Here is a 27382-nt window from a genome sequence, read left to right as displayed (position 1 = left end):
ATAATGCCTCTGTATCGCTCCATGGTGAGACCACATCTTGAATACTGTATACAATTCTGGTCGCCGCATCTCAAAAAAGATATAATTGTGATGGAGAAGGTACAGAGAAGGGCAACCAAAATGATAAAGGGGATGGAACAGCTCCCCTATGAGGAAAGGCTGAAGAGGTTAGGGCTGTTCAGCTTGGAGAAGAGACGGCCCCTCCCCGCTGGTTAAACAATTAGAACACACCCTGTCGTGGGAGAGCCGCGAAGCAGGGTCTCTACATGCAATACAAAATGGCGATCGTGGCATCGGGGGGGGGGGGGGTGTAAGGAACTGCCGCGGGAACGGCAAAGTGCTCCTGTGCCTGGCTGCTGCGAGTGGGAGAGAGAGAAACTGCTCTCCACTCCTTCTCCAGTAAGCTGCCATTCCTTGTCCAAGGTTACTGATAGTAAAAACCTTTTTTTTTTTTTTTAAACAGCTTAAAGTTACAGAGAAATTTTGCTTCTCTGACAACAAAAGACCTGAGGCATGAGACTTCTCAGGGAGGCACTGGACCACCAGTATCATCCCAGAGCCAGGCAAGAGGCCACCGGGAAAAAAGGGTCCTAGGCTGAAGAAATCAAGGGGACAGGACCCCCCTAGGCCCAAGCAAGAGCGAGAAGTCAGAACAAACTGCTCCTGAAGACTAAACTTTTTTTTTTTTTACACTTTTTAAATACTGGGAATTAACAAATACTTGCTTAATCCTTATAACTAGAGAAAGAAGGAAGAACGTCCGCAAACCACAAACTGCTACAAAGAAAGGGAACCCACAGGTTCTGCTATCTGCATCTGCTGGAGACAGAGAAATACTGAAGGGAAACAGGGGGAGCACTGTCTTGATATAGGATACCCTTGGAGATTTTCTCTGTCTCCATCTGCTGGAAATGAGGCTCAACCCACTGTCTGGACTGATCCGGGTATGTACAGGGAAAAAAGGATACCTCCCTGCTCCACTAGGCTTGCAGTGCAGAACTGACAGCAGGCTCCACCGCTGTCTCTTGGGGATGAGGGATCTGAATCACCAGATATCCACCCCACGGACCTTCGTACCGAGCTATCAGAAGGGTCACCAATCTCCTGCTCGTCCGCCTCAAACTAGGGGGGATGGCCACACCAGGACCTCACAACCCCCTGGGAGGATCCAGAAATTTTCCTGTCTTTTATTCTTCTTTTCTTTCTCTTTCTCTCCACACTGCAGGTTTTACCCCATCTACCATCTGCTGGAGACAGAGAAATACTGAGGGCTGCAGGTAGCACACTGGGTTATGTACAGAGTCAGTGAAACTTTCTCTGTCTCCATCTGCTGGCTGAGAGGCAAAACCCAGGAGTCTAGGCTGATCTGGGCATGTACAGGGAAATCACACACACTACCTTGTATCAGACTGGTCCACACTTCCACTAGCACCGGCAGCCAGCCAGGTGTAGCTCTACAGGATACAGCATCCAAAGAGAAGTTGTGCGTGATCACATCAGACACAAGCTCAAACAGATACATACTCCCACACCGCCCCCAATTTCTGTGTTGTCACTTCATGTGCTCACACTCACGTAGCCTCCCCCTCCCCTTACTTGGCTGCCAGTTTCATGCCACAGTCATCTGAGCAGTATTTGGAAGTGGCACGGGCGGGCTGGACACAGCTGGGCCCCAGGCATTGGCGGGAAGAGGTCATGTCCCTGCTCTCTGCTCGCTCCGAGTGCCGGCTTTTCTCTCGATGCTTCTGCTTTTGTTTATGCCGCCTGTACTTCTCCTCTTTCTGAAGCGGGGCAGAGGAAACAGGAGAAATGACAGTCAGGTCATAGGCTCTGGGCAGAGGCAACATGAACATCTGTCCATGCTACTAATCCATAGCAGCATTAGAAAACCCTGACCCAAACTCTATTAGTACAAAGCATCCCCATGATAATGACATCACAGACTATCTTGCTTCAGGGATGTCATCACATCCAAGTGACCATCTGACACCCAAAATTTCTCTCTTGAGTAGACAGTAGCACTTTGTTATGTAGTTGTAATTTAGGGCAGGGAGCTATTAAGGAAAGGCGTCTGACCCACAAGATTTGTATCAGAGCTTATTAGTAAACCAGGTCTCAAACCTTGTCAATTTTTAAGTCTGTCCAGGTTCTCCTACCAACTATTACCAAAAGTACAATAAATTAGTACATCGTCAGCATACATCAAGTATTTACATCCTGCTTAGCTATTCACCTGAGTGGCTCTATAAACAAATCAAATAATGTGGTGACAGTATGGAGCCTTGAGGTACTCCCTACTGTAAGATCCATGGCACTGATAGCTGATCCCCCAAACACATTTTTGAAGTTTACTTTTTAGGAAATTTGAAAACTACATTATGCGCAGGACAAGATGCTTTTCATTGGACCAATTTAATAATTCAAAGGCTCTTGTGCTTGAGCTTTTGTCTTGGTCTAGTCTACAAACCTTTTTTTTTTTTTTAAACTGTGAGGTCAGGGTGCAGCTTACCTTTTTGTCAGACTTCTTCTCCCGCCTCTTGACATGTTTGACCTTTACAGCTCGCTTGCGCAGCACAGGATCGAGAAAGGGAGTGTCATCTGTGTCACTTAGCCAGGGCTGTGAAGACACAAGAGAAAGATAATAAAAACCAAATAAGGGCATAAGATTTCCTGGCTTTGCGTGTGACCTCAGGAAAATCACATCATCTCCCTTTGCCTCAGTTTTTATTCTGGTTCTGTCACTAACTCTATGTATGTGACCTTGAAGGGATCATTTTATCTCCCTGCTTTCTTTTGTTTCCCATTGGCTTTTATACTCCATTACTGAGTTGTACAAGCACAAAATATGTATAAAATCACTACATTTTAAACATTTCACTGCACAATATTTTTTTCCACTATATAAGAACATAAGAAATTGCCATGCTGGGTGAGACCAAGGGTCCATCAAGCCCAGCATCCTGTTTCCAACAGAGGCCAAACCAGGCCACAAGAACCTGGCAATTATCCAAACACTAAGAAGATCCCATGCTACTGATGCAATTAATAGCAGTGGCTATTCCCTAAGTAAACTTGATTAATAGCCGTTAATGGACTTCTCCTCCAAGAACTTATCCAAACCTTTTTTTGAACCCAGCTACACTAACTGCACTAACCACATCCTTTGGCAACAAATTCCAGAGCTTTATTGTGCGTTGAGTGAAAAAGAATTTTCTCCGATTAGTCTTAAATGTGCTACTTGCTAACTTCATGGAATGCCCCATAGTCCCCCTAGACAAGCCTTCCCATAACACTCGTCCTTGCCTCATCCTCCACGGACCTTCTCTTCCTAAGCTCAGATGCCTAAGCACTTTTTCTTCTGCTGCCTAAGCTAATTAATATATGTATATTAGTTTCATTAATTCTATGGTAACCCTCCGCTACCCTCCCCCCCCACCTTCCAACCCCAGTTTTGACACGTTACTCCCCATGCTTAAGCTGTATCCAAGTTTTTCTCTCCCCCTGTTCTATGTAAGACAACTTTGTCACTGTTTTATGGTTGCAATGTAAACCGGAGTGATAATTAACTCTGTTATTTGAACTTCGGTATAGAAAAGTTATAAATAAATAAATAAATAAATAAATAAATAAATAATAGTCCTTCTATTATTCAAAAGTGTAAATAACCGAGTCACATCTACTCGTTCAAGACCTTTCATGTTCTTAAAGACCTTTATCATATCCCCAAATTTGCCAAACAAATTTAAATATTAAAGTTAACTCACCCTAAAAACTTTCTGTGACAATAGTTTATTACCCTTTCAAAAATATCCGCATGCTTGATAATATCATATCAAGGGTGAAGGCTCAGGAAAGATTCCGGACAATACACAGCAGTATATCTCAAAAAAATTCTATACACAAGCAAAATTTAGGCTTCTCACCCTATTTTAATCTTTTAGATCCTGCTCATTGAAGGAATTATTTCCTGATGCCCCTTTTTACATATCTTAGTTAACTAGACCCAAATATGGTATAAATATGGTATTAAAAATTTTGCAAGTAATTAAAAGTATATGAAAAAATGTTCCACTTGTGGAACGTTGGTACCTAAAACGTACCAACGCGTTATAGGTAAAGTGTAAAGGAAAATTGGTTCTTACCTGCTAATTTTCGTTCCTGTAGTACCATGGATCAGTCCAGACTGCTGGGTTATGCCTCCCTTCCAGCAGATGGAGTCAGAGAAAACTGAAAAGGCACCCCCATACATATCGGTGTGCCACCTGCGTCCCCTTCAGTATAATCATTATCATAGCAAAAAGAAGTCCATAACTAATGACTAGATCAAGTAAAGCAAACTGTCTTAGTAGAACAGATTGAGATAAACCTATCTGTATATGCTTTTATCTTAACCTATGTTTTGGGTTTTTTTTTTAAACAAAAACGAATGCTACTATGCATGAAAAAACAGTAGAAAGGTTTTCCTTAGAAACATCAATATCTGCGAATGGAAAGAGAGAAATATCGAGCGGACTCTACTGGATGAAATGAAAACTTGCTGGGCGGGCATCTGGACTGATCCATGGTACTACAGGAACGAAAATTAGCAGGTAAGAACCAATTTTCCTTTCCCTGTACGTACCAGGATCAGTCCAGACTGCTGGGATGTACCCAAGCTGCCCTAAATGGGGTGGGACCCAGAGAGTCCCGCTCGAAGCACACTGCTGCCAAAAGAATCAACATCCGGAGCTCGGACATCTAAGCGATAATGTTTAGCAAAAGTGTGCAACGATTTCCAAGTTGCTGCTCTGCAGATTTCTTGAGGAGAAACACATTGGCTTTCAGCCCACGACGCTGCTTGAGATCAGATAAAATGAGCTTTAAGCCCGTCCAGTACTGGACATGCGTGACATATGCACTTGGAAGCAATAGCATCCTTTAGCCAACGGGCAATAGTGGTCTTTGAAGCCTTACTACCCTTCTTTGGACCGGACCATAAAATGAAAAGATGATCAGACAGTTGAAAAGGATTAGTTACTTCCAAGTATCGAAGGAGTACCCGTCAGACATCCAGCTTCCGCATCTCCCAACCTTGAGGAGAAGTCTTATCCACGTCTGGAAAAGCTGGTAACTCCAGAGACTGATTGACATGGAAAGTCGAGACTACCTTCGGAAGAAAGGAAGGCACTGTACGAAGAGAGATGCCAGAATCCGAAATGCGTAAGAATGGCTCTCTACACGACAAAGTCTGGAGTTCGGAAATACAACAAATAGCCACCAGAAAAATCGTCTTAAGAGTCAAATCCTTTAATGTGGCTCGTTTAAGAGGTTCGAACGGAGCAGAACAAAGACCGCGGAGTACCAAGTTCAAACAGCCCATAACGGCGGGTGCAACTGTTTAGCTCCTCGTAAAAAACGAACCACATCGGGATGACCAGCAATGGAGGACCCGTCAATCTTACCACGTAAACATCCTAATGCTGATACCTGCACTCTTAGTGAGCTATAGGCTAAACCTTTCTTCAAACCTTCTTGAAGAAAAGCAAGGATGTGAACTATGGTGGCCTTTCGCGGGGACACCTTCAACCCGCTGTACCAAGAGTCAAACACTTTCCACACTCTGACATAGGTAAGAGATGTAGAAGTCTTACGAGCCCTCAAAATAGTAGTAATAACCGCCTCGGGATATCCTTTCTTCCTTAATTGCCTCCTCTCATAAGCCAAGCCGCTAGACAAAAGCGATCCGCCTGATCGAAAGATACCGGACCTTGACGCAGTATATTCGGTAGGTGACCCAAACGAGGAGGCTCGTCCACCTGTAGGTTGATTAGATCTGCAAACCACGGTCGCCTTGGCCACTCCGGGGCCACCAGAATGACCGGCCCCCGATGATATTCTATGCGTCGAAGAATCTTACCCACTAATGGCAATGGAGGAAACACGTATAGGAGAATGTCTAGGGGCCATGGTAGGACCAGAGCATCCATGCTTCTGACCCGTGTTCTCTTCTGCGGTTGAAGAAATGGGCCGCTTTGGTGTTCAAGCGAGTTGCCATCAGGTCCAGTCGAGGGATTCCCCATCGGCGTGTGACTAGTCGCATCGCTTCGTCAGACAGCTCCCATTCTCCGGGATCTAGCTACTGCCTGCTGAGGAAATCCGCCTGAACGTTGTCCACCCGGCTATATGCGAGGCCGCGATGCGAGACAGGTGGCATTCCGCCCAAGCCATCAACTGGTCTCCTTCGGAGGCTATCGGGTGACTCCTGGTGCCCCCTGACGGTTGATGTAAGCGACGGTGGTTGCATTGTCTGATAGTATCCGAACCGGCCAGTGACAAACGAGTGGCAGAAATTGGCGGAGCGCTAACCTGACCGCCCTGGTTTCTAGCCAATTTATGGACCACTTTGCCTGGAGCGGAGACCATTGACCCTGCGTCGATCGGGACTGACAGACCGCTCTCCAACCTGTCAAGCTGGCATCGGTTGTGACAATGAACCATTGGGGAGTTTCCAGGTCCACACCCTGTAGTAAGTGATGTGGAACCAACCACCATTCCAGGCTGGACCTCGCTGGTTCCAGTAATGGCAAGGGCAGATGAAACTCCTCCAACTTGGGGTCCCAACAAGAAAGAAGTGCCCTCTGCAAGGGCCGCAAATGAGCAAAGGCCCACGGTACCAATTCCAGGGTAGATGCCATAGAACCAAGAACCTGCAAGTAATCCCACACCGTTGGCAAAGGTAGATCCAATAGGGTTCTTTCCTGGGTCATCAATTTCTCCATTCGTACTAGTGGTAGGAAAACTTTCCCCACCGCAGTATCAAAACGTGCTCCCAAAAATCTGGGACGGAATCAGGTGACTTTTGACAAAGTTGACCACCCAGCCTAGGCAGTGCAGGCGATTCAAGACCGACTGTACCGCTGTCTTGCAAAGATCCTCCGATTTCGCACGAATTAGCCAGTCGTCCAGATAGGGATGCACAAATATCCCTTCCCTTCGAAGGCTCGCCGCCACCACCACCATCACCTTGGTGAACACGCGTGGGGCCCAAGACCACGCGCCCAAGACCATGAACCGCAGAAACCTCCGATGATGCACTTGGACTCCTATGTGAAGGTAAGTCTCCGTCAGATCCAAAGAGGTCAAAAATTTACCTTTGTGGACGGCCGCAATGACGGTCCTCAAAGTCTCCATGCGAAAACGAGGTAGCCGAAGTGCCCTGTTGACCTTCAAGTCTAATATCGGACAGAAGGAGCCTTCCTTCTTGGGGACCACAAAATAAATGGAGTACCTGCCGGTCTGGTGTTCATCCGGTGGAACCAGGACGATCGCTCCCAGAGCCTTCAATCGACACAGGGTTTGGAGTACCACCTGCTGTTTTGCCCGAGACTTGCAAGGAGACACCAAGAAAAGATCCTGTAGCGGGCGAGCAAAATCTAAAGCGTAACCGTGTTCTACAATGTTTAGAACCCACTGATCCGAAGTGATCTTGATACATTCCTCGCAAAACAGAGGAAGACGACCACCGATCTCCGGAATGGAGGAATGGTCTGGCGCACCTTCATTGGGTAGACTTGTTTGCGGAGAATCCTTGGGAGTTTCAGTCATGAGGAGGCAGTCTTCCCCGAAAGAAATGAGCCCAAGCCTGGGACCTCGTCGATGACTGCCTCACGAAAACGGCGTTGACCCCGAAAATGACACCAAGATGAACTGAAGGGGCAAGAAGATCTGGGCTTGTCCTCAGAGAGCTTGTAAACTTTATTGTTCCCTAAGGACTTAATGAGATGTTCCAGATCACCATATAAAAGCTTTCCTTTAAACGGGAAGGAACCCAGCTGAGACTTGGAAGAGACGTCAGCAGACCAATTGCAAAGCCAAAGAAACCTCTTCGCTGACACTGCCGAGGACATCGTGCGCGAGGAGGTATGTAGGAGATCATACAAAGCATTCACTGTATAAGCTACTGCCGCCTCCATACACTCCGCCTGTGGAAGCTCCTGAGCTGTGAGCAACTGCTGCACCCATTTCTGCATGAGACTACTGCAGACGGCCACCCTGATGCCGAGCCCCGACACCTAAAAAATCCGTTTGAGAAGAACCTCCAGCTTCCTATCCTGGAGATCCTTGAGCGCTGCCGCTCCCGTCACTGGAATCGTTGTGCGCTTGGCAATCGCCGAAACGGTCATGTCCACTGTAGGAATCTTAAGAAGATCTAAGGACTCGTTTGGAAGCGGATAAAGCTTTTCCATGGCCTTATTAACCTGCAGACTGATCCCATTCCCAGGTCATAAGCTGTAAGAGCATCGGGTGAAAAGGAAAAGTTCTAGGGGGGAGCCCGAAGACCCAACAGAACAGGATCCCCCGAGGAAGGTGCCACCACTGGCTGCGGAGCCTGAATATTGAGTTCTGTTAGCACATGAGGGATCAAAGGTTCCAGCTCCTCCCTGCAAGATAATCTTAGCACCCGCAGGTCATCCCCTTCAACCGGAGTGGAATTGCCAACGTCATCGCCCGTGTCCGCAGAGGGAGGGGAGTCTTGTGGTGCGGGATCTGGGGGGGTTAGAGGGTGAAGTTACCACTGCATCAGGAGCTGGACGGGGTAGCCGGGCCCTAGGAGCCTCCTGACCCTCCACAGGCCTAGGGATCTTTGGTGGAGGAGGATCCTGCAAATTAAAGTCTGCCTCTGCCTCCATATAATCTTTGTGTAGCAACAACACAAACTGAGGAAAAGAGGCGCTGCCTCTTTAAGGCCCCCCCCGGAGGCAAAGCCGGAGGAGGTGGGGAATCAAGCCCCGAATCATGAGGTCTTTCAGGGCTTAAATTAGGAGAAGACAGCTGTGGTGGGAAATCCCCTACCCCGGAGCCCTGCGCAGCATCGGAGCCTGTGTCAGCCAAAATGGCCACCGTTCCCACGCTTATCGGGGACGGGGCAGGCCGTGGTTTCTGAGCCGGCAGACTCCTTCCTAACCATTGTGACCGTGGAAGAGACAATCTTTTGCCTGCAGCAGGTAACTGTAAAGGGCCTTCTCCTCTGGGGATACAGCGGGAGCAGAGGCCTTTGCGGGAGAGCCGTGCTGCTGGCTCTCTACAGGCTGAGCACCATGATCCCCATGGCATGGTAAGCTGAGCTGCAACGGAAAAATCAGCTGGGTATAAAAATTACCCCCTCCGGAGACCCGGGAGATCTAAACAGGCTCTCTCTGTTTCTTTTTTTTTTTTTTTTAAACTGTGCCAGTCAACCAGGGGAATGATACTTCCCTGGGCTCAACAGATTAATAGGAGCTCCCAGCAGAGGAATTAAATGTCTCTGGGCCGCTAGGGGGAGGGACCGGCCCACCGGTAACCCCCCCCCCCCCCCCCACTCACCGAGCTTTGCAAATATTCTCCGGGTATTTAGGCTGTAGGGCACAGAGCCCAGTCTAGCCTGTTACCAAGTGGGGGAAGAGACTGAGACTGCCCCCCCCCCCCTTTGGGAGTATCTGTACTCCTTTTCCTTTTTTTACTATGCTACTTACTAAAAGTTGATCTTGTCAAAGGCAACTAAGGGTGCAAAGACCCCTCTCACTTGTTTAACAATCAAAAAAATTTGTAAAGGATCAGGACCACAGGTTATGTCATCCTTCATCTGCTGGAGTCAGAGAAATACTGAAGAATCAAGGGTGGCACACCGGGATATCAGGGGGTGCCTTTCAGCTTTTTTCTCTGACTCCATCTGCTGGAAGGGAGGCATAACCCAGCAGTCTGGACTGATCTGGGTACGTACAGGGAACTAATATAATTTAAAAAAGAAAACTTAGAAGTAACCTACATTCATACTTCAAAAATATTTGAGAAGTGGGTATAAAATATTATTTCTTACTACTTTCTATATCAGCACCCAGCAGTAAGAAACAATATTGTACTAATTAATACAATTAAGCCAGGTTTCTGCAGTAGGCTTAATTGGAAACTTCCAGTGCTTGGCTTTTAAGCCATTTTGCAATTAGGATATAAAACATTTTACAGATGATACCCATCTCCTATATGCTAGCACTGATGGGAGTTTGCCCTTTCAACTCTGTCCCAAATATGTTTCTCAGTTCTAATTCCAGTTCTGTCACTGACTTTCTCATTATAAACTCAATCCCTCTTGGGTAAGGTCAAGGAACAAGCTGAGAGCTGCAGAACTCACTATACATAGTAAATATCCTGATCATGAAAACAGGCCAACACCTCCTTACCAGGTTCTGGTCATCGAAGGCCCCTGAACAGAATTCTTGATAAAAATCCGGGTCGATGGGGGGAAGGTCATCATCAGACAGTGAATCAGCCAGGGTCACAGAGTCTGTTTGGTCCTTGTACACCTGCAGCTCATCATCACGGACACGCAGCATTTTCTGGTGTACCAAAAGACAAGACAAAAAGAGAACTAGTGATGAGAATTATGATCAGCTAAACAGATCGGAAAGAGCAAAGAGAGGACCAGATACTTTCTATATAGTCAGACAGTGGCAAAAAAATTCCTGAAGATACACAGGAACTTCCTCATCACAAAAGAGGTAATTAAACTGCATCTGTGACTGCCCAGGAAGAAATAAGGAAGATGCTACTTGGAGATCTTGCCACTGGGATTAGCATGGGATTGAGCCACTTCCTGTAGAGGTGAAAGGAAAATTGGTTCTTACCTGATAATTTTCGTTCCTGTAGTACCAAGGATCAGTCCAGATTCCTGGGTTTTGCTTCCCCTCCAGCAGATGGAGACAGAGAAGTTTTGAAGGACTCTGCCATATATACCAAGGTGCCACCTATAGTCCGTCAGTATTACTCAAAAACAAAGCCGAATGGTACCAAAACCAAGCTAACTATATACAGTAACCTAACAACCTGAACCGGATCACTCACCCCAATTGGGCCCAGAACCCATTGAACATGGAAAACAAGATTGATCTGCAGACCAGAAATAAACCAATGCTGAAACAAGCGGACTCTCCATTACCTCTATGCTAGGGCGGGACTCTGGACTGATCCGTGGTACTACAGGAACGAAAATTATCAGGTAAGAACCCATTTTCCTTTCCCTGTACGTACCTGAATCAGTCCAGACTCCTGGGATGTACCAGAGCTTCTCTTACCTGGGATGGGATCCGGCGAGGCTCACTCTAAGCACACCTTCTCCAAATCCTCCCGCACCCGGGGCCTGGACATCCAGCCGGTAATGCCTGGTAAAAGTAAGCAAGGATTTCCATGTAGCTGCTCTACAAATCTCCTACAGCGAAACCTGTTGGCATTCTGCCCACGACGATGCCTGCGAACGAGTAGAATGTGCCCGGAGACCCACTGGTAAGTGTTTGCCACGTAGCAAATATGAGGAATTTATAGCTTCTTTCAACCATCAGGCGATCGTCGCTTTAGATGCCATATTACCCTTTTTGGGGCTACTCCAGAGCACAAAGAGATGATCCGAGACACAAAATCTGTTGGTAACTTCCAGATAACGCATCAAAGCCCTGCGAACATCCAACTTCCTTAAGTCCTTAGAAAGCGGATCTGCCCGGTTCAAGTCTGAAAAGGACGGGAGTTCCACCGATTGATTTAAATGAAAGAAGGAAACCATCTTTGGGAGGAAGGAAGGAAGCGTTTGCAAGGATACCCCAGAATCGGAAATCCTCAAGAAGGGCTCCCTGCATGATAAAGCCTGAATCTCGGACAACCTTCGAGCAGAGGAAATCGCTACTAGAAACACCACTTTCAATGTAAGGTCTTTCAACGTTGCTCTCTTTAACGGTTCAAAAGGAGCTGTGCACAACGCCATAAGGACTAAGTTTAAGTTCCAGGGCGGGCAAGGATGTTTCACCGGTGGGCATAAATGCTTCGCTCCCCTAAGGAAACGAGAAACATCTGGATGCGCAGACAACACTACTCCCTGTATAGCACCGCGTAAACACCCAAGAGCTGCCACCTGCACTTTTAAGGAACTACACGACAATCCTTTAGCCAAACCAGCTTGAAGAAAACCCAAAATGTCCGGCATGGACACCTGGGTAGGAACAATCGCATGGTCGTCGCACCACGATTCAAAAACCTTCCATACACGAACATATGACAGGGAAGTGGAAGTTTTACGCGACCTCAAAAGCGTAGCCACTACAGCATCCGAATATCCTTTTCCTTTCAGATGCTGCATCTCAAAAGCCATGCCGCTAGACAGAATCAATCGGCCTGGTCGAAACAGACGGGCCCTTGATGCAGCAGGTCCGGAAGATGCACAAACTGTAGTGGGCCCTCCACCACTAGATTGACCAGATCCGCAAACCATGGCCGACGTGGCCACTCTGGAACCACCAGAATCACTTCTGCTGGGTGTAGTTCTATCCTTCTGAGAACCTTGCTGATTAAAGGCCAAGGAGGGAATACGTAAACCAGGACATTCATCTGCCAGGGAAGAACCAGAGCATCTACCCACCTCTGCTCTGTATCTCTGCGGTGAGCAAAGAAGCGTGGGGCCTTGGAATTCTTAAATGTTGCCATCAGATCCATGCAAGGTGTGCCCCACCTGTTGAAGATGAGCTGAAAGGCTTCATCGGCCAGCTTCCACTTCCCTGGATCGAGATGATGTCGACTGAGAAAATCCGCATGAACGTTGTCGTCCCCTGCTATATGGGATGCCGCTATGCTGACAAGGTTCTGCCCCGCCCAGGCAATTAACTGGCAAGCTTCTAGCGCTACGGGCTGGCTTTTGGTCCCTCCTTGACGATTAATGTAAGCCACCGGACAGTACTCGGACTGACTTCCCCCTGAGGAGCAGGAGGAACGCCTGTAATGCCAGCCGCACCGCTCTGGTCTCCAGATGATTGATAGACCATCGGGACTCCTCTTGGGACCACTGCCCCTGCATAGACTTCCTCAGACAAACTGCTCCCCAACCGGAGAGACTGGCATCCGTAGTGACCACTGTCCATTCCGAGACCACTAAGGGAACTCCTCGGCATAGGTTGTCCGAACACAGCCACCAACCCAGACTACATCATGCGAATTCTGTAAGAGGCAGGAGGAGAACAGATTGTTCAGAAACCGGATTCCATCGGGAGAGCAAGGCGGATTGTAAAGGCCGCATGTGGGCAAAGGCCCATGGCACCAGCTCCAGAGTCGATGTCATGGACCCCAGAACCTGCAAGTAATCCCAGACTTTCGGAGGATGCTTGGACAACAAGGCACGCACCTGATCTTGCAACTTTACAATGCGCTCGGCCGTCAGGAACACCCTCCCCTGCTGTGTATTGTACAGAGCTCCCAGAAATTCCAACGACTGGGAAGGAATCAGATGACTTTTGGCTAGATTGACAACCCGAGCGCCCGTAATAACTGGAGCACCCGGTCGATCACTGCTTGGCAAAGCGCTTCTGATTTCGCTCAAATCAGCCAATCGTCCAGATACGGGTAAACCAAGAATCCTTCCCTGCGTAGTTAAGCTACCACCACCACCATGACCTTGGTGAATGTCCTGGGTGTGGTAGCAAGAATGAAGGGGAAAGCTTGAAACTGGTAATGACGACCCAGGATAGAGAACCTCAGGAACTTCTGGTGATCGACCCGAATCCCGATGTGCAAATACGCCTCCGTCAGATCCAGAGAAGCCAGAAACTCCCCCCTGCCGAACTGAAGCAATGACGGATCGTAACGTCTCCATGCGGAAGCGGGGAATCCGCAGACACCTGTTGACCTGCTTTAGATTGAGAATGGGCCGAAAGGTCCCTTCCTTTTTGGGTACCACAAAGTAAATGGAGTAACGGCCCCTTCGTTGTTCTGCCAGAGGAACAGGTGTAATTGCGCCGAGGTTGAGAAGGCGCTGCAACGTCACCTTTACCGCCCGACACTTTGTTGCATAACCGCATGGAAAAACCAGAAACTGATGGCGGGGTCAGCGTGCAAAATCTAAAGCGTAGCCATGTTTTATCACAGATAGAACCCATTGGTCCGACGTGAGTTTGGTCTACTCCTCGTAAAACAGAGGCAGCCTGCCTCCTACTACCAGAACCGAGAAATGGACCGGCCACCCATCATTGTGAAGGCTTTCCAGTTTGTGTGGACTGGGTGCTACCAGATCTTCCGAAGCGTCGCCCACGAAAGGACTGAGAGCAGGGCTGCTGTCTGTTTGAATTCTACCTAAAAGAAGAGGAGGGTGCTCGAGATGTTCAGGACTTCCGACCCCCACAAAACCGAGAATTAGAAGAAAAGGAACCTCTCGGCTTCGGCCGATCCTCCAGTAACCAATGAACTTTATTGTCCCCCAGAGACTGAATGAGGTCCTCCAGTTCCTTACCAAACAGCAGCTTGCCCTTGAAAGGCAAGGATCTCAGCTGGGATTTGGAAGAAACATCCACCGCCCAATTTCGCAACCACAACAGACGACGTGCTGAGACGGCGGACCTCATTGTCTTGGCCGATGTGCGAAGTAAATCATAAAGGGCATCCGCACTATAAGCAATGACAGCCTCCAGCCGCCCAGCCTGGAGGGCTTCCCCCTCTGATAGCGATTCGTTGGCCTGCAGCTGTTGCACCCAGTGAAGGCCCGCTCTCAAAGAAAACCTGCTACACATAGCCACTCGGACCCCAAGCACGGAGACCTCAAAAATCTTTTTGAGCTGCAGTTCCAACTTTCGATCCTGCAAATCCTTGAGGGCTGTGGAACCAGTAACCGGAATGGTGGTCTTCTTTGTGACCGCCGACACCGCCGCATCTACCCTGGGCACACGAAGAAGATCTAAAGCCTCCTCTGGCAGAGGATATAGCTTATCCATCGCCTTAGAAACCTTCAGGCCCAAGTCAGGGGTGTCCCATTCCAGGAAAGGCAAATCCGTGGCTAAAAAATGGAATGGAAAAAACGTAGGTGGACCTCGTAAACCTAATAACACGGGATCCGTAGCTCCTAGTCTGGATTCCTTCTGAGGAGACTCAATCCCCAACTACTTTAAAATAGCTGGAATGAGGGGCCCAAGCTCTTCTTTCCTAAAGAGACGGACCACTTTTGGGTCATCACCGTCCACCATATGTGAGCCATGCGGAGCACTCTGCCGGGGGTCTGAATCCCCGTCACCCCCCTTGATCCTCAGAACTGGAAGATGAATCTGATGCCAGCTGAGGTGCTACAGACCGTAAAGGCCGCTTGGTCTCCGAGGGACCCTCGTCCTCCTCCCGCCGGGAACGTTTCATTGGCCGTGGGAGAGCGCCATGTAGTATAGCTTGATCAGCATGCCTCTTTTTGCCTGCCCTCCGGGCTTTGAAAGCTTTATGCATTAAAAGCACAAACTCGGAGGAAAATGAAGATGCAGATGAGGCATCGAATCCCCCTCAGGGACAGCCTCCGAGGCTTTAGAACCAAGCCGCCCCGATTGGCCCCCTTCAGGTACCGTCCGTTAAGGGGATAAATGTGGCGGGAGATTCCCCTCTCCCGCCGCTGACAGCTCTACTGACCTCACTGCCGCGAGGGAATCAAAGATGGCGCCTGTTCCCGCGTTTAGCGGGGACTGACCAAGAGAAGGGGGCTGAAGCTCCCCAAAAGCACCGGAGATAGTCTGGACCCTTAGGACGACCCTCGCAGGGGTCGCGAAGGCTTCCTCTCCCCCGGAGAGACAATTTGAACAGATGCCATCCCTCGAGAGCTGAGCTCTCGCTGCGCCGCACGCCCAACATGCCAACCTGCGCGGCATGTCAGTCAGAAAAAAGAAACAAGTCTCCCCATAGCCAAAAACAGACAAAAAAGCGGCGAAATGCAAGAAAAAACACCGAAACATGAATGTGAGGAAAGGGAGAGTCAAAGGAGCCAGAAAAAGAAATTTATCAAAACTTTTTTTTTTTAAACTTGTCCTACCGCCTCCGGGTCTGCTTGGCGGGAGTGAGCCAGGCTCCCCGGTATCACCCCCAAGGCTGAACAAAGAAAACAATAGGGCCCTTGACCCTGAGCTGCAGCTGCCTCAACAACCAGGGGGGATGGTCCCCTCAGGACCAAACAACCTCCTGGGAGGCTGAAGACTCTTTTTTTTTTTTTTTTTTTTTTTTAAATATCTGATGACTAACTATCTGTCACTATCCTAACCTCTCCTATCTCACACAAAGTAACCAGACCAGACTGTAGGTTTTGCACCTCTACCATCTGCTGGAGGCAGAGAAATATTGTTGGACTGTAGGTGGCAGAGTCCTTCAAAACCTCTCTGTCTCCATCTGCTGGAGGGAAGGCAAAACCCAGGAGTCTGGACTGATCCAGGTACGTACATGGAAGGAGGAATGGACCACCTGGAATGCTCTACATCACTTCTATACCAAAGTTAGCCAATCAAATGGGGATACTCTACCAGACCTGATATTGAGGTGAGAGGCAGACCATGCAACAACTTTTGCTCTGCCTGTTTGAGGATAACCCCTTTATGATGCGGGATTTTGTTGAGGTCAATTTACAAGCGCTGAAATGTGCTCATTAGTGGAAAGAAATATAGCTAATGGAAGGACAGAAGAAGAAAAAAATAGAAAACAAAACAGAACAAAGAACTGCAGAAAGTACTTTCAAACAAGATACTGTATGCTATCTGTAGGATGCAGCAGCAGCAGCAGCATGGGGGCACCCTGTACTGGGTTTCTTCTCTACTTGAATTCAAGAAGCAGCCATTTTGGGATTGTTTGAATGGAAGTGATGTCACATTTGTTCACGCTTAGGCCTTGTTGTGACATGGCTGTTCCAACTCATTGCAGCCACTATGAATCAGTTTAATGTCCCAGCATATGTGAGTTTATTTCTTTTAATTCATTTTATTTTTGGTCAGCTGACATGGTTTCGATTTTTTTCTACATTGTTCTATAAACATGCCTTTACTAGCTAATGTATGAAAATTGGTTCTTACCTGCTAATTTTCGTTCCTGTAATACCACAGATCAGTCCAGAGAAGTGGGTTGTGTATCCTTACTAGCAGGAGGAGACAGAGAGCAAAACTTTGGGCACTGCTACATATACGAGAGTGCCGCCTGCAGTATTGGCCTGTACCCAAGCCCACACTAACAGAACTAACTAGCGGAAGAGGTTGAAGCCCAAACAGATCGACAACCTCCTTGCTACCAAAAACAAAAGGAAACAACATGAAGAAACTGCTCCATTGAGAAAATCTGCCACACGGAGCTCCATATCAAAACACAGTAAATCTCAAACAAAAGCAGTCTTTCAGTATCTGAAGAAAGGGGTGGGCCTCTGGACTGATCTGTGGTATTACAGGAACGAAAATTAGCACGTAAGAACCATTTCATTTCCTGAACATACCCAGATCAGTCCAGAGAGTGGGATTACCCAAGCCACCCTACACTGGGCAGGAACCCAAAAGACCCGCGCGCAATACACTCTCACCAAAGGACGATTCATCAGAAGCCTTAACGTCCAATCGATAATGTTTAGTTAAAGTGTGTAAGGAAGACCACACTACCGCCCTACAAACCTCCTGAGGCAACAGGAGTTGACACTCTACCCGGGAAGTAGCCTGGGCCCTGGTGGAGTGAGCTCTGAAACCCAAAGGCACTTGCCGCCCTCGGGCAATGTATGAGGAGCCGATAGCTTCCTTAATCCAACGAGAGATGGTCGCTTTAGACGCCTTTTCACCCTTTTTTGGGCCCCCAAAAAAGAGGAATAAATGATCTGAACGTCTGAAGTCATTGGTAACCTCTAGATAGTGTAACAAGGCGCGCCGCACATCCAAGAGATGAAGGTCCGTGCCCTGAGTGGAGTCCCGAGACCACCGAGGAAAACCGGGAAGCTCCACCAACTGATTGACATGGAAGGCAGAGACCACCTTGGGAACGAAAGATGGAACCATGCGCACACAAATTCTATCGTCGTGAATCCGAAGAAAGGGATCCCAACACGACAATGCTTGCAATTCTGAGATCCGACGGGCCGAACAAATAGCCACCAAAAACACCGTCTTTAAAGTCAGAACTTTCAGAGACACCCTGCGGAGAGGCTCAAAGGGAGCTCCGCAAAGAACCCGGAGCACTAAATTCAAACTCCAATCGGGACATAAAGGACGGTCTGGAGGCCAAAGATGTTTGACCCCTTTGAGAAAACGAGCAATATCCGGATGGGCAACCAGTGAACCTCCATTCAACTGACCCCGCAGGGCACCCAGCGCTGCCACCTGAACCCGAAGGGAATTGAACGCTAACTCTTTAGCGAGCCCTTGCTGCAAAAATTCTAACACCCGGGTGACGTCCACCGTCAGCGGATCGCAGGAACGTTGGAGGCACCACATCTCAAAAAGCTTCCAGACTCTAACATATGCCATAGAGGTGGCCGGACGGCGAGCTTGGAGAAGCGTGGAAATGACCTGCTCAGAGTAACCCTTCAAGCGTAAACGTTGCCTCTCAAAAGCCAGGCCACGAGAGAGAAGTGATCCTCCCGATCCGAAAATATGGGTCCCTGGCAGAGTAGATGCGGTAGATGAGCCAGCTGAAAAGGACCCTCTAGAGCCAAGCGAACCAGATCCGCAAACCACGGGCAACGTGGCCACTCTGGTGCCACCAGTATCACCCTGCCCGGATGGAGCTTGATGTGACGGAGAAGCCGACCTATGAGGGGCCACGGAGGAAAGGCGTACAGAAGAATCCCCATGGGCCAGGAACACACCAGCATGACGAGACCCACAGAGCCCTGCTCTCGCCGACGGCTGAAGAATCGTTCCATCTTCGCATTCGCCCTGGTTACCATCAGATCCAATTGCGGCACGCCCCGGTGCAAATGAGGTTCCACGCGTCGTGAGAGAGAGTTCCCATTCCCCTGGATCCAGTTGCTGTCTACTTAGAAAATCGGCCTGTACGTTCTCCACTCCTGCGACATGAGAAGCTGCAATTCCCCTGAGATGGCATTCCGCCCAGGTGAACAGGAGGAGTGCCTCGAGCGCCACCACGGGACTTCTTGTCCCTCCCTGCTGGTTGATGTAAGTCACAGTCATCGCATTGTCGGGGAACACCCGAACCATTCTGTTGTGTATCCAGGAGAGGAACGCTTGTAGGGCCAGCCGCACCACTCTCGTCTCGAGTCGATTGATGGACCAGGACCCCTCTGTCGGCGACCAGAGCCCTTGAGCAGATTTGTCTGCACACACCGCTCCCCAGCCGGACATCCAAGAGATGAAGGTCCGTGCCCTGAGTGGAGTTCCGAGACCACCGAGGAAAACCGGGAAGCTCCACCAACTGATTGACATGGAAGGCAGAGACCACCTTGGGAACGAAAGATGGAACCATGCGCACACAAATTCTATCGTCGTGAATCCGAAGAAAGGGATCCCAACACGACAATGCTTGCAATTCTGAGATCCGACGGGCCGAACAAATAGCCACCAAAAACACCGTCTTTAAAGTCAGAACTTTCAGAGACACCCTGCGGAGAGGCTCAAAGGGAGCTCCGCAAAGAACCCGGAGCACTAAATTCAAACTCCAATCGGGACATAAAGGACGGTCTGGAGGCCAAAGATGTTTGACCCCTTTGAGAAAACGAGCAATATCCGGATGGGCAGCCAGTGAACCTCCATTCAACTGACCCCGCAGGGCACCCAGCGCTGCCACCTGAACCCGAAGGGAATTGAACGCTAACTCTTTAGCGAGCCCTTGCTGCAAAAATTCTAACACCCGGGTGACGTCCACCATCAGCGGATCGCAGGAACGTTGGAGGCACCACATCTCAAAAAGCTTCCAGACTCTAACATATGCCATAGAGGTGGCCGGACGGCGAGCTTGGAGAAGCGTGGAAATGACCTGCTCAGAGTAACCCTTCAAGCGTAAACGTTGCCTCTCAAAAGCCAGGCCACGAGAGAGAAGTGATCCTCCCGATCCGAAAATATGGGTCCCTGGCAGAGTAGATGCGGTAGATGAGCCAGCTGAAAAGGACCCTCTAGAGCCAAGCGAACCAGATCCGCAAACCACGGGCAACATGGCCACTCTGGTGCCACCAGTATCACCCTGCCCGGATGGAGCTTGATGTCGGCGACCAGAGGCCTTGAGCAGATTTGTCTGCACACACCGCTCCCCAGCCGGACAGGCTGGCATTGGTGGAGATTATTACCCAATCCAGAGGATCCAAATCCACTCCCCAGCCCATATTGTCTCGCGACAGCCACCATGATAGATTGAGCCTGGACTTGGGAAGCAGTGGCATTGGAAGATGGAACTGTTCCGACACCGGACTCCAGCGCAACAAAAGCGCATGTTGTAAGGGTCGTAAATGAGCGAACGCCCAGGGAACCAAATTCAAGGTGGAAGCCATGGAGCCCAGGACCTGCAGATAATGCCAGACTGTGGGATTCTTCCTCTGCAGCAGAGCATGGATCTGTAACTTTATCAGGTGATCCTCTGCCAGAAACACCTTGCCTTGCAAGGTATCGAACTGCGCTCCCAAGTAAATCAGCTCCTGGGTGGGTTCCAAATGGCTTTTCTGCAAATTGATGACCCAGTCGAGTGACTGCATGGTGACCATCAATGTTCGTACTGACCTCTCGCAATCCTCCCAAGACTTGGCGCGAATCAACCAGTCATCCAGGTAAGGATTGACTAAAATCCCCTCCTTGCAAAGGAAGGCTGCTACCACCACCATCATCTTGGTGAAAGTCCGAGGGGCTGTGGCGAGACCAAACAGGAGGGTTTGAAATTGGAAGTGCTGACCCAAGACCTTGAATCGCAGGAACTGCTGATGATGCAGCTGAATCGGAATATGAAGATACGCCTCCGTGAGATCCAGGGACGCTAGAAACTCTCCTTTTCGCACTGCAGCCATAACCGTCTGCAGGGTTTCCATCCGAAAACGAGGGACCCGCAGACAACGGTTGACCTTCTGCAGATCGAGGATGGGACGAAACGTGCCATCCTTTTTGGGAACCACGAAGTAAATCGAGTACCGACCCCGTCCCTGCTGAGCTTCCGGAACGGGGACAATGGCTCTCAGCTCAAGCAGTCGTTGCAGAGTGTCCTGTACCCGCGTCACGCTTGATGCGAGAGACCACATAGAACTCGATGAACACCTCCCGAACCGAACGCGAGAACTCCAGGGCGTAACCATCTCTGATCACCTCCAAGACCCAGTGGTCCAAGGTAATTCTTGCCCATTCCATGTAAAAGATGGATAATCTGCCTCAGACAGCTTTGACGACGGAATGGGTACTCATGGCTTCATTGGGCGGGTTTACTGCTTCCCGCCCGAGGTGTCCAGAGTCCCTCCCAGTGCGGCAACCACCGCAAAAGGACTGCTGGTGTCCCCACGCTTGTTTAGGACCAGATGGAGCGGTATATCTGCCAGATCTAAAGCGGCGAGAATCCCAAAAACGAGCTCGAGGGGGAAAAACCTTCTTTGACATTCTTTTGTCCTCTGGCATCCTATTGCCCTTGGATTCCCTGAGCAGCTTGACCAGCTGATCCAATTCCTCCCCAAAGAGAAGCTTGCCCTTAAAGAGAAGGTTACAAAGTTGGGATTTCTAGGACAAGTCCGCTGCCCAATTCCGCAACCAGAGAAGGCGACGAGCTGCCACCACTGAAACCATGGACCGAGCCGAGGTCCGAACGAGACTGTAGAGCGCATCCACTCCGTAGGCAATGCCCACCTCCAAAACGGGCAACCTGCAGTGTGCCACCGCCTGCGTCCCCAGCATTGGCACCAGCCTCCTGGACCCAGCACAGGCATGCCCTCTGCATAAGACTAGCGCAGACTGCCGCTCAAAAGCTCAAAGCGGATACCTCAAAGACCCGCTTCAACTGGATCTCCAGCTTGCGGTCTTGAATGTCTTTTAAAGCGGCAGATCCCGCTATGGGTATCGTGGTCTTCTTCGTGACCGCAGAGACAGCCGCGTCCACCTTTGGAATTTTCAGGAGGTCCAGAACATCCGACAACAATAGATAGAGGTTTCCCATAGCCCTACCCACCTTTAAACCCTCATCCGGAACATCCTACTCGCGGGTCACTAGCTTGCGGACCTTCTTAGGCAAAGGGAATGAGGTTGTCAGTCCCCGTATGCCATCGAGGACTGGATTAACCCCTTCATTATCGGATTCCTCCTGAGAAACCGTAAGGCCCAGGACATCCAGTACCTGGGGAATAAGCGGACGCAGCTCATCTCGCTTAAACAAGCAGACAACACTGAGATCATCTCCCTCCGCCGGAGGGAGGTTGTCCCCATCAGGATCGTCCGGGTCCATGTCTACCAGATCAGGATTCTGGTTCAGATCCGACCCCAGAACCGGCGCTGTACCTGACCCCAGACCTGAGGCCGGCGCCAACCCTGACCCAAGGCCTGGTTCTTGAGAGCCCCTGATACCATCATCCCCCAGTCGGGGGCGGTCAATTGGGCACTACTGAGTGGTTGCGGTCCTTCCCTGCTTCAGGGGAGGTTCGGCGGGGTCACCAGCCTGCCCGGGTCTTTTTAGTGACGCTTGCCTCCGTGCAAGGAAAGCCTGATGCATTAATAAGATAAACTCTGGAGAAAACTCCCCCAGGTCCGCCTCCTCATCTGGAGGGTCCTGTGGTGCTGGTTCCCCAGCCCCCAAAACCGAATCTTCTCCCATGGAGGCCGAAACGGGAAGTGAATCCTCCTCCCGCGATCCACGATCCACGACATGTCACCCCCCCCCCCTGAGGGGGAGGGGCCGCCCCTGACGAGCCCTCTAATCTTGAAGAGCAGACCGGGCAAACAGACGCTGAATCTAAGGTCTGCCCACACGCCCCACACATGCAGCAGATCGCCAATTTGCGCGGTGCCATGCCGAGCCGCGCAGCCACACGTTCCCAAAACTTGTGAGGAGAAGTAGACCTGAGGCAGGCAGGCAGGCGCGCGGGAAAAAACAGTAAATAGGCCTCCAACGCAGTAACCGCGCTGTTCAGTCAAACAGGTGCTGAAAACGCAGCCCGGACCTGGTACACTTACTCACTCCCTTCGCAGACAACCCGGGTCCCCGGGAGTGGAAGGAGAAAAGAAGCCCCAACTCACACATGCTCTCTAAACAACCTCTGCACAGCAGGCCCCCCCCCCCCCCCGGTGCCGACTCCTTACCTCAGATGAAAGACCGACAGCATTGAAGAAACTTTTTTTTTAACTAACTGCCTTTATTGACTAACTGATGGAGCCAGCACAAACAGGGGTCAAAGGAGCAGCTTCGGGGGTAAGTAGACCAGGAGCCCCTGGCCTGTACTCCCCGAGTCGGAGCGGGCGAAACACTGGCAGGTGTGTCTAACCCCCCGGACGCCTGGCTTCCACTGAGGGATGGCCCACGAAAGTGCCTAAAACCTCAGGAAGCAAACGAAAGGGAAAAAGAAAAAAAACAAATTTCTAACTACACTGAAAATTAACTAAGATGCAGGAGTGCACCCTACCACCTGCTGGAGTCAGAGAAATACTGAGGGACTACAGGCGGCACTCTTGTATATGTAGCAGTGCCCAAAGTTTTGCTCTCTGACTCCACTGCTGGTAGGGATACACAACCCATTTCTCTGGACTGATCTGGGTATGTTCAGGAACTATGTTTAACATTTTGCTGTATCATGCAATTTCAGAGAATCTCAGATCATGTTCTGGACAAAGAAGTTACAAAACCCAATACACAAGACAGAAAAATAAGCCAAAAAGCCACAGCTGAAAAACAAACAAACACACACACACACACACACTACAAAAAATTAAAAAAAAAACAATCGCCAAAAACACAAAAAAATAATCAGATTCCTCCTCCACAGACACCAAATCCACTCTCTTCCAAAAAAAAAAAAAAACAAACAAAAAACAAAAGAACCCCAACAAATCTGAAACTATTTCACCTTTCCTTGGGAAAATGTTTCCACTGGCAGATGTGACAGATGATGCCTATATCCTCCAACCTTGCTACTGGTACTCACCCGAGCTCGGACTTGACACTGCCGCAGCCTGCACTTCTGCCGGATCTTATTAGGGCCTCCAAATTTTTTCATGTCACGGCAAAAGTCACACTGGCCGCAGTCTTCAGTGCGACTGCAGGACTCACACTCCCCACACATGCGTGCAGACCGCTTGATCTGTTGCTGGAAGTGGGAAAACGTTTAAAGAGCATATCAGAGGGGAGAAAAGAGAGGTCACTGGCAACACAGAGAAATCCACTTTTAACACATACTAAAAAAAAATCAAAGGAATCAGTGGGAATCCCAACATCCTATGCCTTGGCAACTGTATATCGCCAATAGACACTTTAAGGGCAGCACATACCAGCTACTCAGCCTTACCTTGGGGATTGATCCTTTCTTACGGTCACTCTTTATCTCCTGCATGCGGTTCAGCCTCTCCTCTCGCTCTGCCCTCTCTCTCTCTGCCTCCCGCTCTCTCTCCTTTGACTTCTTGTGCCGGTATTTGATCTCAAGGCTTGGATCCTTTTCTATAGAGACATTGGGTAATGAGAAAAGTCTTAAACCTCAATCTACCAACACCCACTGAAATAACCAACAACTTAATTTCCTATTTGTAACTTCGGGGGGAGTCATTTTCTCTTTGTGTTTCAGTTCTAGTCCCCAGCTCTGTTATTGACACTCTGTGACCTTGAACGAGTCACTTTATCTAATTTTAATTTACAACTCTGCCATCTCTCTTTATCTCAATTTCCCCATCTGTAACTGGTTGACGATAACATTCTACACTCTGGGGCGGATTTTAAGAGCCCTGCTCGCCTAAATCCGCCCAAATCCGGGCGGATTTAGGCGAGCAGGGCCCTGCGCGCCGGTGAGCCTATTTTACATAGGCCTACCAGCGCGCGCAGAGCCCCGGGACTCGCGTAAGTCCCGGGGTTCTCCGAGGGGGGCGTGTCGGGGGGCGGGCCCGGTCGTCGCGGCGTTTAGGGGGCGTGTCGGCAGCATTTTGGGGGCGGGTATGGGGGCGTGGCTACGGCCCGGGGCGGTCCGGGGGCGTGGCCGCGCCCTCCGTACCCGCCCCCAGGTCGCGTCCCGGCGCGCAAGAGGCCCGCTGGCGCACGGGGATTTACGACTCCCTCCGGGAGGCGTAAATCCCCCGACAAAGGTAAGGGGGGGGCTTAGACAGGGCCGGGTGGGTGGGTTAGGTAGGGGAAGGGAGGGGAAGGTGAGGGGAAGGCAAAAGGAAGTTCCCTCCGAGGCCGCTCCGAAATCGGAGCGGCCTCGGAGGGAATGGGGGTAGGCTGCGCGGCTCGGCGCGCGCCGGCTATACAAAATCAATAGCCTTGCGCGCGCCGATCCAGGTTTTTAGCAGATACGCGCGGCTCCGCGCGTATCTACTAAAATCCAGCTTACTTTTGCTTGCGCCTGATGCGCCAGCAAAAGTAGGCCAATTCGCGCTATTTGAAAATCTACCCCTCTTTGATATGGAAGAGGACAGGCAGCAGGGGTTGCAAGGGGTTGTTTAAAATTATTTCATTATTGACGTTTAAATGTATTAGACTAAGGAATTTTACTTCCTGCTCATTCTGTTTCATTGTAAACCGGTTTGATATGCATTTTATGCAGGAAAATCGGTATAAAAAAACTTTAAATAAATAAATAAATAAAAGAAATGTGCTGCCAAGTCATCTGTTCCAGAGATTGCTGCATGCTCACAACCAATTTTGAAGTGAGCATGAGATTACATTTAGAAGACAGAGAAAGAATCATCACTGATTTCTTGGGAAACTGGGGAGTCAGTAAATAATTTGATAAATAAATAAATCATGCCCCTTTCCAATGGATGCAGGCTCCTCACCTCGACACTGTAAGCAGTACCACTCCCGGATAGCTTTGGCCATCTTTTCCGTGATACTGATGCAGTAGCCATGGAACCACTCATTGCAATTATCACAGCCACTGGAAGGAAACACAGAATGAATATTTTTTTAAAAACCTCTAAACTAACCAAAAGTGAAGTAATTTTAGTAAGGCTTAATAATATCAAGTAGCTGTTTTTAATCAGGAGATCCTCTCAAAATGAAACCTGAAATACTGAACTATATTTTGCCTAGTACATAGATGAAGCTTAGGTCCCACCTATGCAACCAAAGAGTGAATTTAATCATTTTATGACAACTCAGGGAAGCTCAGAATTGCCATCCCTTGTGTGAATCGCTTTATCTTTCTGTCCCTCTGTCACTGACACTCTGTATTACTTCAGATGAATATGAGTCCGTTTATCCAGTTATACTTGTGTGCTAATAATTAAAACATTAATGTTTCATGTTTCTCTCTTATAGAAGATATCATGTAGTCTGGGAAAAAGAAACATACTCCCAAGCTATTCCATCTAGAAGTGCCTAAATGGTTTATGAAAGATTCTAGTAAAGAGGGCTATTCTTACATCATGAAGCAATTGATGTCCGGCTTGCGGCAGATGCAATACACTGGGGCGTTCTCACTGTTCTCTGACTTGGCTTCCCCAGCAGCTGGGAAGTCAGGGTCAGAAAATTCAATGTCCTGAAAGAGAAAGGATGAAATTCTGCCACCAAAGTCACACTCGATCATGAAAATTCTATCTGCCCAAGAGAAACTGGCTAACAGCCTATGGCTTGGATGCAAGGTAGTTTCCAGTTCTTCTCTAGGATATAAAGAGGACAGCACTACTTCTCCCATTCTGAAGTTGCCCTCAGGTCCAACAAGGTTGCCAGACATTATCGCTGTCATCATCCTGCACCCCTGAGGTGGCAGCACATATATTTTTTTAACCTATTACATTGTTCTAAGCATCCAGATTTTTTTTGGGACGAAAGATGACACACAAAACTGTTACATAAAATTATGCAACTTTTAAAATCAATAATAATAATCAACAACCTTTAGCAAACATTAAAATATTGGCCGAAGCGCTTCTCTCTGCAACTCAACGATCTTTGTCACGGAAGAGACAATATGCAACCTGAGTTTTCAGCCAATAAGTTACTCACCGCTCTTAGCCGAAAAAGAGGGTGTGCAACCTAAGCCTCCTGGGCGAATAAGAGACACACAATAAAAAGGGCCCAGGCACCCAAGAAAATAAAGAACCGGGGATCCGACCCCGGAGGACTCACCATCTCCCACTATGCCCCTTCTCCCTTGTTATTGTTATTGTTCACTCGGCAGTCTTTCCCACACCAGGCCGCAGTCTTTCCTCTCTATCTCCACCTTTTCCGGTCCTGTCGCCTAGCAACTGCTGCTTCCCGTTCCGCGTTCCAAGCCTCTCTCTGGTGAGCCCCACAGACTTCTCTGTTCTTCCTAGGGTCTGTGTGGCCTTTTGCCAGGGTGAACGGTGACAAACTGGACTGCAGCCACCTTTGGTTCGGGCAAAAGAAAGCTTAATTGTGGCGTTATAAGACTTCCATAACCATTTTTTATTTGGGCAAAATAATGTATTTTGAGGATACTGTGAGAAAATAAGTGTAACGACGGCCAATCCACCCATTAGGCAAACCTATGTGAGCGCAG

The 27382-nt window shown here is 49.2% G+C and overlaps 1 protein-coding gene across 2 annotated transcripts in view; it reads right to left on the bottom strand.

Annotated features, from left to right (window-relative positions):
- Positions 1 to 27145, bottom strand: part of CXXC1 (CXXC finger protein 1) — an 82185-nt gene extending 55040 nt beyond the window's left edge. The window contains exons 1-8 of one of the 2 annotated variants that reach the window (XM_029611530.1): positions 26989 to 27145; positions 26283 to 26398; positions 25695 to 25795; positions 24218 to 24366; positions 23858 to 24019; positions 10197 to 10352; positions 2510 to 2617; positions 1597 to 1781 (exon numbers count right to left, since the gene is read on the bottom strand). In XM_029611530.1, coding sequence (XP_029467390.1) covers positions 1597 to 1781; positions 2510 to 2617; positions 10197 to 10352; positions 23858 to 24019; positions 24218 to 24366; positions 25695 to 25795; positions 26283 to 26398; positions 26989 to 26991 — 980 coding nt within the window. In that variant the 5' untranslated portion in view covers positions 26992 to 27145. The other variant, XM_029611538.1, reaches the window with a different exon arrangement.
- Positions 27146 to 27382: the final 237 nt, after the last annotated feature.

The sequence above is a fragment of the Rhinatrema bivittatum genome, chromosome 1, assembly GCF_901001135.1.
Source record: "Rhinatrema bivittatum chromosome 1, aRhiBiv1.1, whole genome shotgun sequence".
Lineage (NCBI taxonomy): Eukaryota > Metazoa > Chordata > Amphibia > Gymnophiona > Rhinatrematidae > Rhinatrema > Rhinatrema bivittatum.
This window is presented reverse-complemented; position numbering and strand designations above follow the sequence as displayed.